The sequence below is a fragment of the Pongo abelii genome, chromosome 15 (genome assembly GCF_028885655.2).
Source record: "Pongo abelii isolate AG06213 chromosome 15, NHGRI_mPonAbe1-v2.0_pri, whole genome shotgun sequence".
NCBI lineage: Eukaryota > Metazoa > Chordata > Mammalia > Primates > Hominidae > Pongo > Pongo abelii.
Window position 1 is genome coordinate 75,060,965 of NC_072000.2, and position 13,867 is coordinate 75,074,831.

The 13,867-nt window shown below is 44.2% G+C and overlaps 1 protein-coding gene and 1 long non-coding RNA gene across 4 annotated transcripts in view; one reads left to right on the forward strand and one right to left on the reverse strand.

Moving 5' to 3' along the window:
- The window catches only part of MAP3K9 (mitogen-activated protein kinase kinase kinase 9), an 86,208-nt gene extending 79,355 nt beyond the window's left edge, over positions 1-6,853 (reverse strand). For all 3 annotated transcript variants that reach the window (XM_054530274.2, XM_054530273.2, XM_054530271.2), the window contains exon 1: positions 6,362-6,853. In XM_054530274.2, coding sequence (XP_054386249.1) covers positions 6,362-6,767 — 406 coding nt within the window. In that variant the 5' untranslated portion in view covers positions 6,768-6,853. The remainder of the gene's footprint in view (positions 1-6,361) is intronic.
- A 430-nt stretch (positions 6,854-7,283) lies between these two features.
- LOC112128775 (uncharacterized) lies at positions 7,284-13,640 on the forward strand. The gene is made up of 3 exons (XR_008513105.2): positions 7,284-7,540; positions 7,682-7,892; positions 12,696-13,640. It is a non-coding gene; the product is annotated as an uncharacterized LOC112128775 (long non-coding RNA).
- Positions 13,641-13,867: the final 227 nt, after the last annotated feature.

Sequence of the window (13,867 nt, forward strand, 5' to 3'; positions counted from 1 at the left end):
TGTTGTGTGTGGAAAGGCTTTCATTGGTAGATAATAATAGCTGCCAGTGATTATAAATCGAGCTACATATGGTGCTAAGTGCTATATGAGCAAAGTGTGTTTTGTTTCTCGCATGAAACCCTGTTCTCTATCTTCTTTTTTCTTTTGTCTTTACCTGGCTGATTCATACTCATGCCTCAGGTCTTAAATATCAGTTTCATAGTGAAACTGATTTGGTCTTCTCCATCCCCAAGACCAAACGAGGTCAGGCCCCTATCAAACACTTCCATGGCAGTTTCCATTCCACAAGAGGCATCAAGGTTATAATTACTTAATTACTTGTTCAATGCCTATTGTCCAGGCCAGACTATGAGACCCACAAGGGCAGAGATTCTGTATGCCCTATTCACCACTGCACTTGCCATGCCAAACATTTTGTAGGTGACCAAGAGATCCTTGAAATAAAATGGAAAAAAAATCTACTTGATATGGTTTGGATATTTGCCCCCTCTGATTTTCATGTTGAAATGTAAGCCCCAGTGCTGGTGGTGGGGCCTGGTAGGAGGTATTTGGGTCATGAGGGCCGATCCCCCATGAATGGCTTGGCACCCTCCTCACAGTAATGAGTGAGTTCTTGCTCGAATTCACACAAGATTTGGTTGTTTAAAAGAGTGTGACATCTATCTGGTTTTTCTCTCTTGCTCCTGGCTCCCACCACGTGACATGCTTGCTCCCACTTCACCTTCCGCCATGAATAAAAGCTCCCTGAGGCCTCACCAGAGCCAAGCAGATGCTGGTGCCATGCTTCCCGTACAGGCTGCAGAACCGTGACCCAATTAACCTTTTTTTCTTTATAAATTACCCAGCCTCAGGTATTCCTTCACAGCAATGCAACAATGGACTAACACACTATCTCAGTAGGAAATAAACCAAATTCAGATCTTAAAAAAAAAAAAAAAAAAACGGAACTGGAACTGGACCTTCTGAAACAAATACAGAAAATAATCACACTTTACTAAAAAAAAAAACTAAGAAAACAAAGATACATTTCTGAACTTTTGGCAAGACCAAAAGAGGAACTGCCACTGCTGACTATTCCCTTCCTTACTCAGCCAGCCCTGTAACGCCTCTGTTCTCCACTCAGATGCTGGTGGTGCTAAAAAATCTGTTCTTGCTTAATTATAGCACCTCTATCCCATCTGGGGCTAGCCCATCTGTATTTTGTAATGCAACTGGCAGTCTGTACAAAGGAAACTCTTAGGTGGATAAGTTAGGTGGATAGTCTTTAGATATACAAAAAGTATAGCCCATCCTGACCCCAAAATTCCAACTGTTTAAAGAAGTTATCACCTTATCCAGCAATCTCCCTGAAGAATGAATGTCATAGCAGAATATTGTAGACTAGCAATCGGCATCCATTCCAAAATCCTTCTAGCATAAATTTCAGTACTACAGAGGCTAGGAAGCTAAAAAGTACATTTCCCAGACTCCTTTACAGCTAAAGTTCTGAATGCAAATTAAGTTCTGCCAATTAGATGCACAATATTTGAAAGGCAGAAGTGAGATGAAGTCCATGTTCTTGCTGCGGGGATTTTTTGCAACAGCATGTTGGTGTCCAATCACTAAGTCTGTAGATGTGGAGAGGAATGTTTCATAGCCAAGTGGTTGCCTAATCTCTGGGCTGCAGACACAACAGGGTGTTTTTGAAGCCAACAGCTTCAATGGCAGCTCCTGATTCTGTATGTTCCCAATTAGAGAAGTAGCAGCTGACCTGGTGGGCCAGTTCTGCTATGTTCTGGGAGTTGTTCACATAGGTCCAGCTGAGAGCCTCTTCTCTCAGCCCTTTCAACAATTCTGCAAGCACAGAATTTCCTGTGCTAAATCTCTTTCTTGCTCAAAATAGCTTGAGAGTTTCTGAGCCCCAAAATGAATCCTGACTGATTACTAATTTGTGCCTGATGTCATCTATATGAATGAGAAAAATATGCCTATGTTATAAAGAAAGATTAGAAACTCTCTTGGAGAAATACATGTTAAGAGTCTTCCTGGTCATGGAGGGAAGGAACGTTCATGTTTTTCTAGCAGCTTTTACACATATGAAAAGATGATTACTTAACAAATTTGTATCTGTTTTCTTATTTCCTCAACTGAGTATCTGAATTCTCCTTAAGGGAATTTTAACTATTGTACTTTCTCTTGTACCCTCCCTTCTTTCCTCTAGTCTTAAGCATAGTTGTAAACACACAGTAGGTGTTAAATATTTATTTAAATGCAGTAGGGATTGAAAAAATAAATGCAGGGAGGTTTAAAAGATATGATTCAGTACTAGGGTGCTGAAAGGACAGCTCCTCTAAAAACCTCTGCAGGGAAGGGAAAGCAATAACCTCTCTTTGGGTAGAACATAAAAATCTCAGGTTCTTGCTATTTAGTTAGGAAAATATTATGACCTGACTCCAAGAAAAGTATAGAACACAACTTTCAAACAGATAAAAGACAGAACCCAGGAAGAAGGGAGGGAGGAAGGACCTTCTTTTTCCTTCCCTGCTCAGTCCCTTTGGATAGGAACGAAGGAACTAGACCTTCAGCTGCAGCAGAGTATGTGGGGCTCTCCTTCCCTTCCCTGCTCCAGTCAAGACCTGGTTTTAAGTAAGAATCAGGTCAAGCTGCATTCAGCACATTTTTCAGTTTCTGTGGAAGGATATTTCCAGGAATATCAGGAATAAATCCTTAGTTCTTCCATTTTTAAAGTCAAGATGTTATTCCCTCTCAATTGTATGCTTGGAAACTGAATGTTTAGGCACATTTTGGTGGGTTTTGAGTAAGTGAATGGTATATACTTCACTCACTTAAAAATCTTAGGTACATCTGAAAATATGTCCTTCTATTTCTAGTGGATGTAGATAATAAAAAGCATAAATTAATAACCTTAATGTATGCCCTGTTTGAAAACTGAAACAACTCTCTTGTAAGAGAAACTTTCACATAATACCTAGGATTGCATCTCCCAAGATGAGTTTGGAACTGTACATTTTTCATCTTTCACTAAAATAAAGACGATGGGTGAGCTCCTGGGTTATTTATATTTGTCATCCATAGACAGCTAAACTCTAACAAGTACCTACAATGGAGAGGATTAAAGCACTAAATAAATGTAAAATGATTTATAATATCATTTTTATATGTTTTCTTTGTCATAATATTTAGTAATTTCCCCTTCTGTTTTGAATAAAGTTTGAGGTCAGATACAGTGGCTTATGCCTATAATCCCAACACTTTGGGAGGCTGAGGTGGGAGGAATGATTGAAGACAAGAGTTTGAAACCAGCCTGGGCAACAAAGCAACACCTCACCTCTATTAAAAAAGTAAATAAAAATAATTGGCTGGGCATGGTGGCGTGCGCCTCTGGTCCCAGCTTCTTTGGGAGGCTGGGGTGGGAGGATCTCTTGAGCCCAGGAGTTCAAGGTTGCAGTGAGCTATGATTATGCCACTGCACTTCAGCCTGGGTGACAGACTGAAACCCTGTCTCTAAAAATTAAAAAAACAAAAAAAGCTTTTAAATAAAGTTTGAAGCTAAATTTTCACTTTAAGAAGCAATAATATGAAACTAAAGCTGTATTGCTTGACTTAATGTTTTCTATTCATGGTCCAGAACGCAATGTCACAACACATGCTCAGAGGGGAAGTTCAAAAGGGTAACTCTGGTGATGAAGTGTCAGTGGCTCAATTTCATTCCAAGTCTTCGGAGACAAGGTTTGTCAATCGTCTTCACTTTCTGAGCGACACGAACTGATCTGGTAGAGCACATAGATGTCAATGACAGCCCATGTTCACCCTCTGATGAACCAAGGCACTGCACTGAAGTTTTATATTTACATCGTTAATCTCCCTCATGTAACTTATAAGCACCTTCTGATCTTACCACTTCTTTATGCCCTGGTACTTAACACAGTGTACAGTATCTATCACTCACTAGGTACTCAATAATTAGTTTTTGACTGAAACTAAATTTTCTGAATTATCAAAAATTAATTCTAGTCAAGATCAGAACTCCTAGTGAGGCCAAATAAAAGAACGTGTCAGGTCTTTCAAATGCCATATTCTTCAAGTCAATTCTTTCCATTAGAACAAGTTACTTCCTATTTTCTCAACATCTGGATTCCAGATTTAGGAATCCACTCTATCCAAGATAACTTGTATGACAATGAAGGTAAGTCCTGGTCACCAAATGAAGAAGTAGCACACTGTTGCCATGCCTAGCTCTGTGGACAGTTTTTCAGCCTAAGTCATACTGACTCTTGACTGCTCTAGCAGCCAGAGCACAGGATATTAAAGAAACTGAGTTCCTGATCACGAACCTTACCTAGCTCTTCTACTTTGACATTAGCTGTCCCTGAAAACAAAATCACAAAACTTCACCCACAGAATCAAAATCTGACTAATGTTTAAAATGACACTATGTTTTCTAACATGCCAGGCTATTCATATTTCTTCCACTATATTTGAAGTGTTTTCAACACTTTCAAAACACTATGCCAGGATGCTTAGCCTTAAGGCTACCAAACCAGTCCCAAAAAGATGTAGTATCTGGAAACAATTTAAAGTAATTTGCTACCTCCAGGCATTTTAAAGATCAAAATGAAGAAAAACGAAGTTTTAAACTGAATGAGAGGGAGAGGGGGAACCTAAAGATTTGAACATCGATTTGATAGTCAGAACACCAACAGAAAAAGAAGAGCAGAAAAACAAGCGAAGAGGCTATGATTTTGATATTATGTGCTAGTTTTTAAAAAACATCTTAAGATAGGCCAGACACGGTGGCTCACACCTGTAATCCAACACTTTGGGAGGCTGAGGCGTGCGGATCACTTGAGGTCAGGAGTTCGAGACCAGTTTGGCCAATATGGTGAACCTCATCTCTACTAAAAATGCAAAAATTAGCCAGGCATGGTGGCAGGCGCCTGTAATCCCAGCTACTCAAGAGGCTGAGGCAGGAGAATTGCTTGAACCCGGGAGGCAGAGGTTGCAGTGAGCTGAGATTGCACCACTGAACTCCAACCTGGGAGACAACAAGATTCTGTCTCAAAAAAACAAAAAAACAAAAAAACTCAAGATTAAAGTAACACAATTGCTGGGGTAAAAAATAAGTTACAGAGCCAAAAACGTAACTGTTACAAAGGAAATCTTAAAACTAAATATTTAAAGTTGGTCCTTGCTAATGACGTTTTAAAAAGTCAACTAAGATGAAACTATACAAAATAAGGAATAAACAGTAATTAATACATATTAACAATACCTTTTTAACAGATAAGAGATTATGGAAACTCTCAAATACAAAATAGTGTAAACTGCACTAAAGAGATATTTACGTGTTTTTTCTGAAATAAACTAGTATGATTAAGGGACTGTGATGGCAATTTAACTCCCTTGGGAAAAAAAAGATTTCATTATAGGGTATGAAATATGGGGCTCCTGGAAAATTGACGGAAACCAGGACACTGGGAGAAAGGCCCTGGGAGGGACCCCTGAGCATGGTCCCCCTGAGATTTGACCAGTTCCAAATATAGGCAAGGATCTAGGATGAGAAGAAAGAAGAAAATGTATTTCCCAAACAGCCTCACTGTCAAAGGACTGGGATGCAGCCACTGTAGCTTGCAATCCTGATCTCCCATGGGGGAACGACATACTTTTTCCTCTCTAATCATCACTTGTCCCACCCCCATTCTCAACACACACATCCCTCTTAGCACATTAATCAGTGAGACTCCTAAAGGTACAACTTCTGAGATATAAGAAATAGGATCCAAGAAATCAACCCGACATTTTACAAGCACCTGAGCCTTGAGTTCACACATGCTTCCGGGACTTGTGAGCCAGCCCAGACCTGCGGAGACACCTCCATCTCTTTGAAAGCAAACGCCTTTAAGAGGCGGGGACAGGCATTAGAAGAGGTGGTGGCAAGGTCCCTGATTTGGGGACTAAGGCTAGGACACTAACCACCAGCTTGCCATAAACACTTCCAGATTGGGAATGGGGGGGGCGGCGGGGGGGGGTGGGTAAGAGAAGGGACTAGGAAACTGGCAAATTCTCAGGCTGGGACTTCAGGATGTGGAAATCGGGAGCCACTGCTGAGGCGGCCAAATGAAGGTGAAGAAGCCCAAGCGTCTGAAGTGCGGGCAGGGCCTGAGGCGTCTCGAGCTTATCCAGCGCACCAAGCGAAGCCCGGGCAGCCCAAGCGCGCGCCACCCACACCCAGGTCAATCGTCCTCCCCACCCCCCGCCCTCATCCCAGCCCTGGCGCAGGGCTCCCCCATTCCCCGACCGCCCCTCAGGCCTCCGACATTTCCCCTCCCCGCCCGGCTCCCGGGCCCCGCCTTCGCCTTACACTGAATGGGCGGGTAGCAACTGGGGTCCTCGCCGCCGGGCTGGCAGCGGCTGGAGAAGGCGCTGCGCGGGGTCACGTAGTTGCTGGGGAAGATGCCCACCCGCTGGTTCAGCTGCCCGGTCCACCAGCCCTCGTCGCCGGACACCTGCGAGTCCTTGGACAGCACCTCCACCACGTCGCCCAGCCGCAGGGTCAGCTCGTCCTCGCCCGCCGCCTCGTACTCGAACACGGCCGTCCAGTAGGGCAGCGGCGCGTCGCAGCCCAGCTCCCCGGGGCCTGCCGCCGCCGCCGCCTCCTCCTCCTCCTCCTCCTCCTCCTCGGCCCCGGCCCCTGCTCCATCCTCCCCCGGCGGGGCGGCAGCGGCGGCGCTCGCTAGGCAGCCGAGAAGCGCTCTGGAGGGCTCCATGGAGCGGCCGATCCATAGGGTGCGGGGCCGCCGCCGCCCGCAGGAGCCGCCGCCGCCTATTGTTCATGCGCCTCCGCAGAGCTGGGAGGAACCCCCCACCACGACGGCGGCCGCAGGTACGGCCCGGGCTGGCAGGGCTGGGAAAGCCGGCTCGCCGGCGCTGTTACCGCGGTACGAGAAGAGCGCCGAGCGCAAGCGCTCCGCGCAGCCTAGGGGCGCAGCGGGCCGAGTCCCCGCCTGCCCGCTCGCCCCCCCGGGGGCGGCCTTGGCACCTCTGCCGCCGGTACCTGCTCGCGCAGCCAGTGCCCGCCGCTGCCCGCCGGCCGCCGCTCTCCTCTCCGCGCCGTGCCGTGCCCCGCCCCCCGTACCGCCGGCTCGCCGGGACCACCTGACGCGGGCCTGGCTCCGCCCCAGCCCTGCGGACCCGAGGGGGCCCCGCCCCACGCCCGCCCCGCCCCGCCCCGCGCCCGCCGCCTTCCCATTGGCTGCGGCCGGCCAGTCCCCGGTTCCTCCGCCGTGGTTGGGGCAGCCTAGCTGGCCGCCTCGCAGGTCCCTCTCACCCCGTGCGCCGCCGACGCACCGTGGCCTCCCCCGTTGCGGGCTCTCTCATTCTCAAACCCAGGTCGACCCACTCTGCCCGCCCACTGGCCCGCCGCAGCTCCCACCATTGGCTCGCGGCACCTGTCCGTTTCCTGGGAGAGTTCAGCACCTCCTGGCAGGAAGAGGCTCCGGCCTCATTGGGTGCGTGAGGAGGGAAGGGTGGATCCTAAAAGGTAATACTGAGCCTTCATTCAAACTAAAAGGCTGGAAGGGAGGCCACTGCCTTTGTTTGCCATGGATGGGTAGGGGCTGCACTGAGCAGCACCGGTGTTCTTCATCCGGCTGCACCCCCAATAGAGCTCTTTCTTCCCCAGATCCCTTTCACAGTTGGATTCTCCCTCTTGGATCTGGCTCTGCCTTAGTCCAACCTAGAGGGATCAGCTTCGCCCACGCCCACTCTCACCCGGAACCTTTCATCTCTTACTGAAGCCTTTTAGGCCCATTGGGATGTTCATTAGAACTCTGAAAACTACAGTTCTCCCCTTTATGAGGACTGCACCACAGCTCGCCCTCTCCTGGGTTCCGGTAAGAAGAGATTCCGATACCACTCTTTTTTCAGAATTCAGAAAGGCAAGAGACCACCTAACTGAGCTTCAAACTGGGGCTGGGAACGCTGCCATGAATTGGGCTTGGTCTGTATGAAGGAAGCCAACTTTTCGACAATCCTTAGGCTTCTTTTGCCTGTTAGAACTACACCTTGGATCGTGGCGAAGTCTATAGAGGTCAGATTAAGAAGAACCAAAGCAGAATAAACGTAGAAGCCGATGCTGAGTTCATGAGTGAGGACGACCTCTTCCTATATGCTTTGCTATACCCTGCGTTTTGACCATTAAGAACGAGATAGCAGGCCCATAATGTTTCTTCTTGCTTTAATCCTATCATGGCAACGTTGACTTCCAGTAAGAAAGGTTCTCTGATCTTTTTCTCTTTTCTTTTCTTTTCCTTTCTTTTCTTTTCTTTCCTTCCAGGGTCTCAGTTTGTTGTCCAGGCCAGAGTCGGCTCACTGCAGCCTCAACATCCTAGGCTCAAGCCATCCTCCCACCTCACCCTCCCGAGTAGCTGGGAGTACAGGCTTGTCTTGAACTCTGAGCTCAAGTCATCCACCTGCCTTGGCCTCCCAGAGTGCTAGGATTACAGGCCTTAGCCACCTCACCTAGTCCTCTGAAATTTCTAAATAAGCCAGTGCTGAAGGATCTAGCCCAATCTCTACCAAACTTTGTTACCTTTTCCCCTTCAGTGGTAGGAATAGACATGATTTATTTAGCATGGGTGAGCGCTTTTGTTGAATTTTAGTTTGGGGTTTATTATTACACAAACTAAAGACATGGAGCAATTTGGAAAGATAACTAGGCAGCTGCATGACTTTGGGCAGGTGTCCTAACACTGTACGCTTAAAGCGAGGGGAGTGAACTGGAAGATATCCTGTGTCCTCATAGTTTGGACATCCTGTGGTTTGCTCATCAATATAACTACACTGTATAGTCATAGCACACATTTGAGGTCTTGAAGAAGAGAGATGAGGCTTGTTCTAAAAAGCATCCAGAGTAGGTGTTGAGAAAGGGTTTCTGTTTAAGTAAAGACCTAAAACAATGCTCAGATTCTTATTATACATAGGATCCATGAACTGGAAAAGATATGGATGAGTCTGAGTAAATTCTCTAGGTTTTGTTTTAGACAAAACCATTCCACCCTCAAGCAGAAGAGAGCAAGGGAGTGGGGATGGAGGTATATTGTGTTTTTCTAAAGGCCATAAGAAAATAATTGTCTTGATAAAATTTTAACTTAGGGCTGGGTATGGTGGCTCGCGCCTGAAATCTCAGCAGTTTGGGAGGCTGAGGCAGGAGGATCACTTGAGCCCAAGAAGGAGACCAGCCTGAGCAACATGGCGAGACCCCTATCTCTACAAAAAATTTTAAAATCTGCCAGGCATGGTGGTGCAAGCCTGTCGTCCCAGCTATTTGAGAGGCTGAGGCAGGAAGATTGCTTGAGCCTAGGAGGTCAAGGCTCTAGTGAACGGTGTTTGCTATACCACACTCCAATCTGGGTGACAAAGCAAGACCCTGTCTCAAAAAAAAATTTTTTTTAACTTGAGGGAAAAAGAGTTTTACAAACTGTAGACATACAGCAAAACAGAAACAGGAAAAAAAGTACTAAAAAGAGAAAAATGTCAGTGTGGGTCTCTAAGTAGTCGGATTATGAGTAATTGGGTAAATTTATTGTCATTTTGCTTCTCCATAATTTTGTATGTTCTACTATTTAGTTTCGTGGATTCCTTCCCACTCCCTGGGAAGAGGGGAAGAGAGGAGAAAAGTCATTGATGCTTCTCAACAGGAAAACGAATTCCCTGCACAACTTAAACCTTTAATACCACAGCGTGTGTTTAGAATCTCATAAAGAATCATTCATCAAACATTTCAACAAGTCATTCAGTTAATATTTGTTGAATGGATAAGTGCTAGGAATTCAAATGAGGGTAGATCTTTCAGACTAAACTTGTCTGGCAGGGTTGCATGGAGGAAGCAGAACCAGAACTGGTCCTGGAGGGGAATGGGGCGGAGCAGGGAAGAGTGTGTTCAGCAAAGGAGGGTGGGAATAGGCACAGCCACAGAGGTAGGAAAGCATGGAGAGGGGACCATTTGGATGGAATAGAAGGATGAGAAAGAGCTGAAAAGATAGGTTGAGACCAGATTGTAGAGGGCCCTGTAATTACTTGATTCACACTAGTAATTATGTAATTGATTATTTGTAATTATTTAATGTCTAGTGCATCCACCATAAGGGTAGGAACCAGTCTGTCTGGTTCTCCACAGCTCTCCCAGCACCTAGAGAGTGCTTAGCACATAATTGACTCTCAGTACTTCTTTGCAACTGGATGGCTGACTTGAATCCCAGGCGAAGAAGCCTTGGTTTTGTTCAGCATATAAAAGATTATCACTGAAAGGTTTTGAGTAGGGCTGTGGAGTGATCAAATACTGCCTTCCCTGAGGACTAGAATGGATGAGGAGATGCTTAAGTTGGGCATTGAAAGATATATACAACTTGATTAATAGAGAATAAAAGATGTGGAAATAGAAATTAATGTAGTGGGTAGCAATAATAGAAATTTCATCCAGAGAAGAGGAGAGAATGTGAAAAGGGAGTGATGGGAAATAACATTGATGAAATAAAAGAAGGGCAGATTGTAAAAGACTTTGAAAATCAGGTGGAATTACCAAGATTTTACCACTATGAAGTTTTTGAGGAGGGGATTGGCAGATGTCACCTCAAAAAAGAAACAATTTCTCTACCATGCTGAAAAGCATAGCATAAGGAAGGGAGAAAATAGCAATCAAGATGCAAGTTGGCATTAGACTTAAGTCAACAGATCCTGGTTTATCCTGGCTTTGTCCTTTAAAAATGCTGTGACTTTGGGCAAGACACCTGTTTGAACCTCAGTTTCCTCAATTTTAAGTAGGTGTAATAATAATACCTGGTTTTAATGGATGTTTATAGGATTAAATGAGACAGGACATGCAGAAGCTCTTAGCTTGCTGCTCACACCCAGCAAATAGTCAACATATTTTTTTCCTTCTTTCACCTGCTCATTACCCCCAAGAAACACTCTTTAATTACACCCAGGCCTCTTGACTGGAAGTTGAACCCAGGGTTTTCCCTAAAGGAAAGAGAGAGAAGGAAGGAAGGAAAAAAGGAACAGAGGCCTCTGGGAGGCCGAGATGGGTGGATCACTTGAGCTGAGGAGTTCAAGACCAGCTTAGGCAACATGGTGAAACCCCATCTCTACAAAATAGAAAAATTATCCAGGCATGGTGGTGCCTGTGGTCCTAGCTTTTGGGAGGCTGAGATGGGAGGATCGCTTGAGCAGAGATGTTGAGGCTGTAGTGAGCTGAGATTGCTCCACTGCACTCCAGCCTGGGTGACAAAACGAGACCCTCTCTCAAAAAAAAAAAAAAAAAGGAACAGAAAGGAGAGGAGAGGAAGGGGTGAAGGAAGGGGGGAAGGCAGAAGAGGGAGGGAAAGAAAGAAAGGACGAAAAAGAGACAAACAGGAAGGAAGCAGGGAGGGGAGAAAAGGAAGGAAGGAAAGGAGGGAAGGGAAGAAAGAGGGCAGGCGTCATAGACTAATGAAGAATTTGGGGTCTTGGCTTCTGACTGAATTTGAATCTATGCTTACTGTGTGCCACCATTAGGCAAGTTAACCCTGCTGTGCCCCAGATCCCTCACCTGGAAATTAGGGATAATTGTACCTGTCTTATATATGTTATATGCTTAACACATAATCTAGCATGTAGTTACTGTTATTATTTGAGCCTAAACTGTGACTTAGTTAATGAATGTCACCTTTTCCTTGATTCTTTTGGGAAATATTTAAAATTAGTACTTTGATGTAAAAAAAGAAAAAAAAAATCCCTCGAGCAGACTTTTACCTTTTTTTTTTTTTTAAGAAACAAGGTCTCACTGTGTCACCCAGGCTGGAGAGCAGTGGCACGATCATAGCTCACTGATCACATGGCAGCCTCAAACTCTTGGACTTAGTGGGTCCTCCTGCCTCAGCATCCTGAGTAGCTGGGACTACAGGTGCATGCCACCACACCTGGCTAATTTTGTTAATTTTTGGTAGAGATAAGGACTCACTGTGTTGCCCAGGCTGGCTTCAAACTCTTGGCTTCAAGTGATCCTCCTGCCTCCGTCTCTTCAAATGCTGGGATTACAGGTTTGAGCCACCGTATCTGGCCCCTTTGACCTTTTCTAACAGAGCCAGCCCACCACTTTCACCTCTAATGTGTACCATTTCAGGTAGGAAGCCCTAGTTCCTGATTCATAAACTCCATTTGCATTAAATATGATTTTAAGCAAATGGTTTGGGCAGATGTGTGGCAGGGCTGATGGAACAGACCTTTGGAGTCAGACCCAGGTTTGAAATCTTGATCAACTTGTCATGACTGTGGGAGGCCTTTCACCTCTCTGAGCCTCTGTTTCATTGTTGGTAACATGAGATTGTATAAAATGGGGTGGGGTTGCTGTGAAGGTTAGATGAAGTAAGAGGTCCTCCTGGCCGTGCCTAATACATAATAATAAGTGCTTAATAAATTGTAAATGTTATTACAATTGATAGTATTTAATTCCTCTATGAGGAATTATGAGTTAATGCAGCTTGAATCACCAAAAAGGTAAGAAATCTTTCCTCTTTTAGGAAAACCTCAGTTCAGAAAAGCAATAAACTATGGGGGGCTGTTTAGAATGTCGCATCTCTGGAGAGCAAGTTGCATTTTAACAATGATCAGAGCCTTTAATTAAGGAGTGACAATCAAATCATTTCTGCTTCATCCAGCCTGATTGCAGAGTGAGCCCATGGGACAGCCCTCTGAAATTATACTGCTTACGACCATGCTGAGTCTGCAAGGACTTCATCCAGGCCTTTCCGCCCAAGACCTCAAACAGATCCAATCACAAGAAGAGAGATTTCAGGAGAGAGAAAATTATTCCTATCATCGGGGTTTTTGAAGAACATGAAATGACTGGGAAAATAATCATGTTAAGTGGAAAAAAAAGAAATCTATCTGTTGTAATTTTCAAATAATTTTTAAATAAATTTGAAAAATTAAGAGAACTATATATGTAATATATTCCTAATCTTGTGAAAAATATATATGCATTAATATTATTGAAAGAAATATATCAAAAGGTGAACAGCAATTATCACCAATCTAGATTATGAGATTAGGAGTGATTTTTTTTCTTTGTCCTATACTATTTAGTATTTTCTACCATTAAAATATTCTGATTTTCTAATTAGAACAGTATGTTAGACAAAGAAGGACAAATATCACATGAACTCTCACTGTCTTATGGAACAGATCTTGTGGAATCTAAAAAAGTTGAACTCTTAGAAAAAGAGGAAAATGATGGTTACCAGTTAGAAAAAAGGAATAAGTTCAAGAGATCTATTGTACACCATGGTCAATATAGTTAATAACAATATATTTTATACTTTAAAATTGCTAAGATAGTAGATTTTAAGTGTTCTCACCACACAAAAAAATAAGTATGTGAAAAAGCTTATGGTAATTAGCTTGATTTAACCACTCCAAAGTGCATACATATGTCAAAACATCATGTTGTATACTATAAATATATACACTTTTTGTCAATTTTAAACAGGTTATTTAAAAAACAGTATGTTATTGTTGATAATTATGAAAAATTTTAATGATGTGGAAATGTGTACAGTATAATGATAAATGAAAGAGTAGTAAAAAATCCTTATAAAATATAATTACAAATATGTTGGGTGGATAATATAAAAATCTTAACAGCTATTTCTGAGCTAAGTGGTGGAGCATGGGTAATTTTTAGTGCCTTCTGTGTCAGACTGTTCTTGCATTGCTATGAAGAAATACCTGGCCAGGCGCGGTGGCTCATGCCTAAAATCCCTGCACTTTGGGAGGCCAAGGCGGGTGGATCACCTGAGTTCAGGAGTTCGAGACCAGCCTGGCCAACATG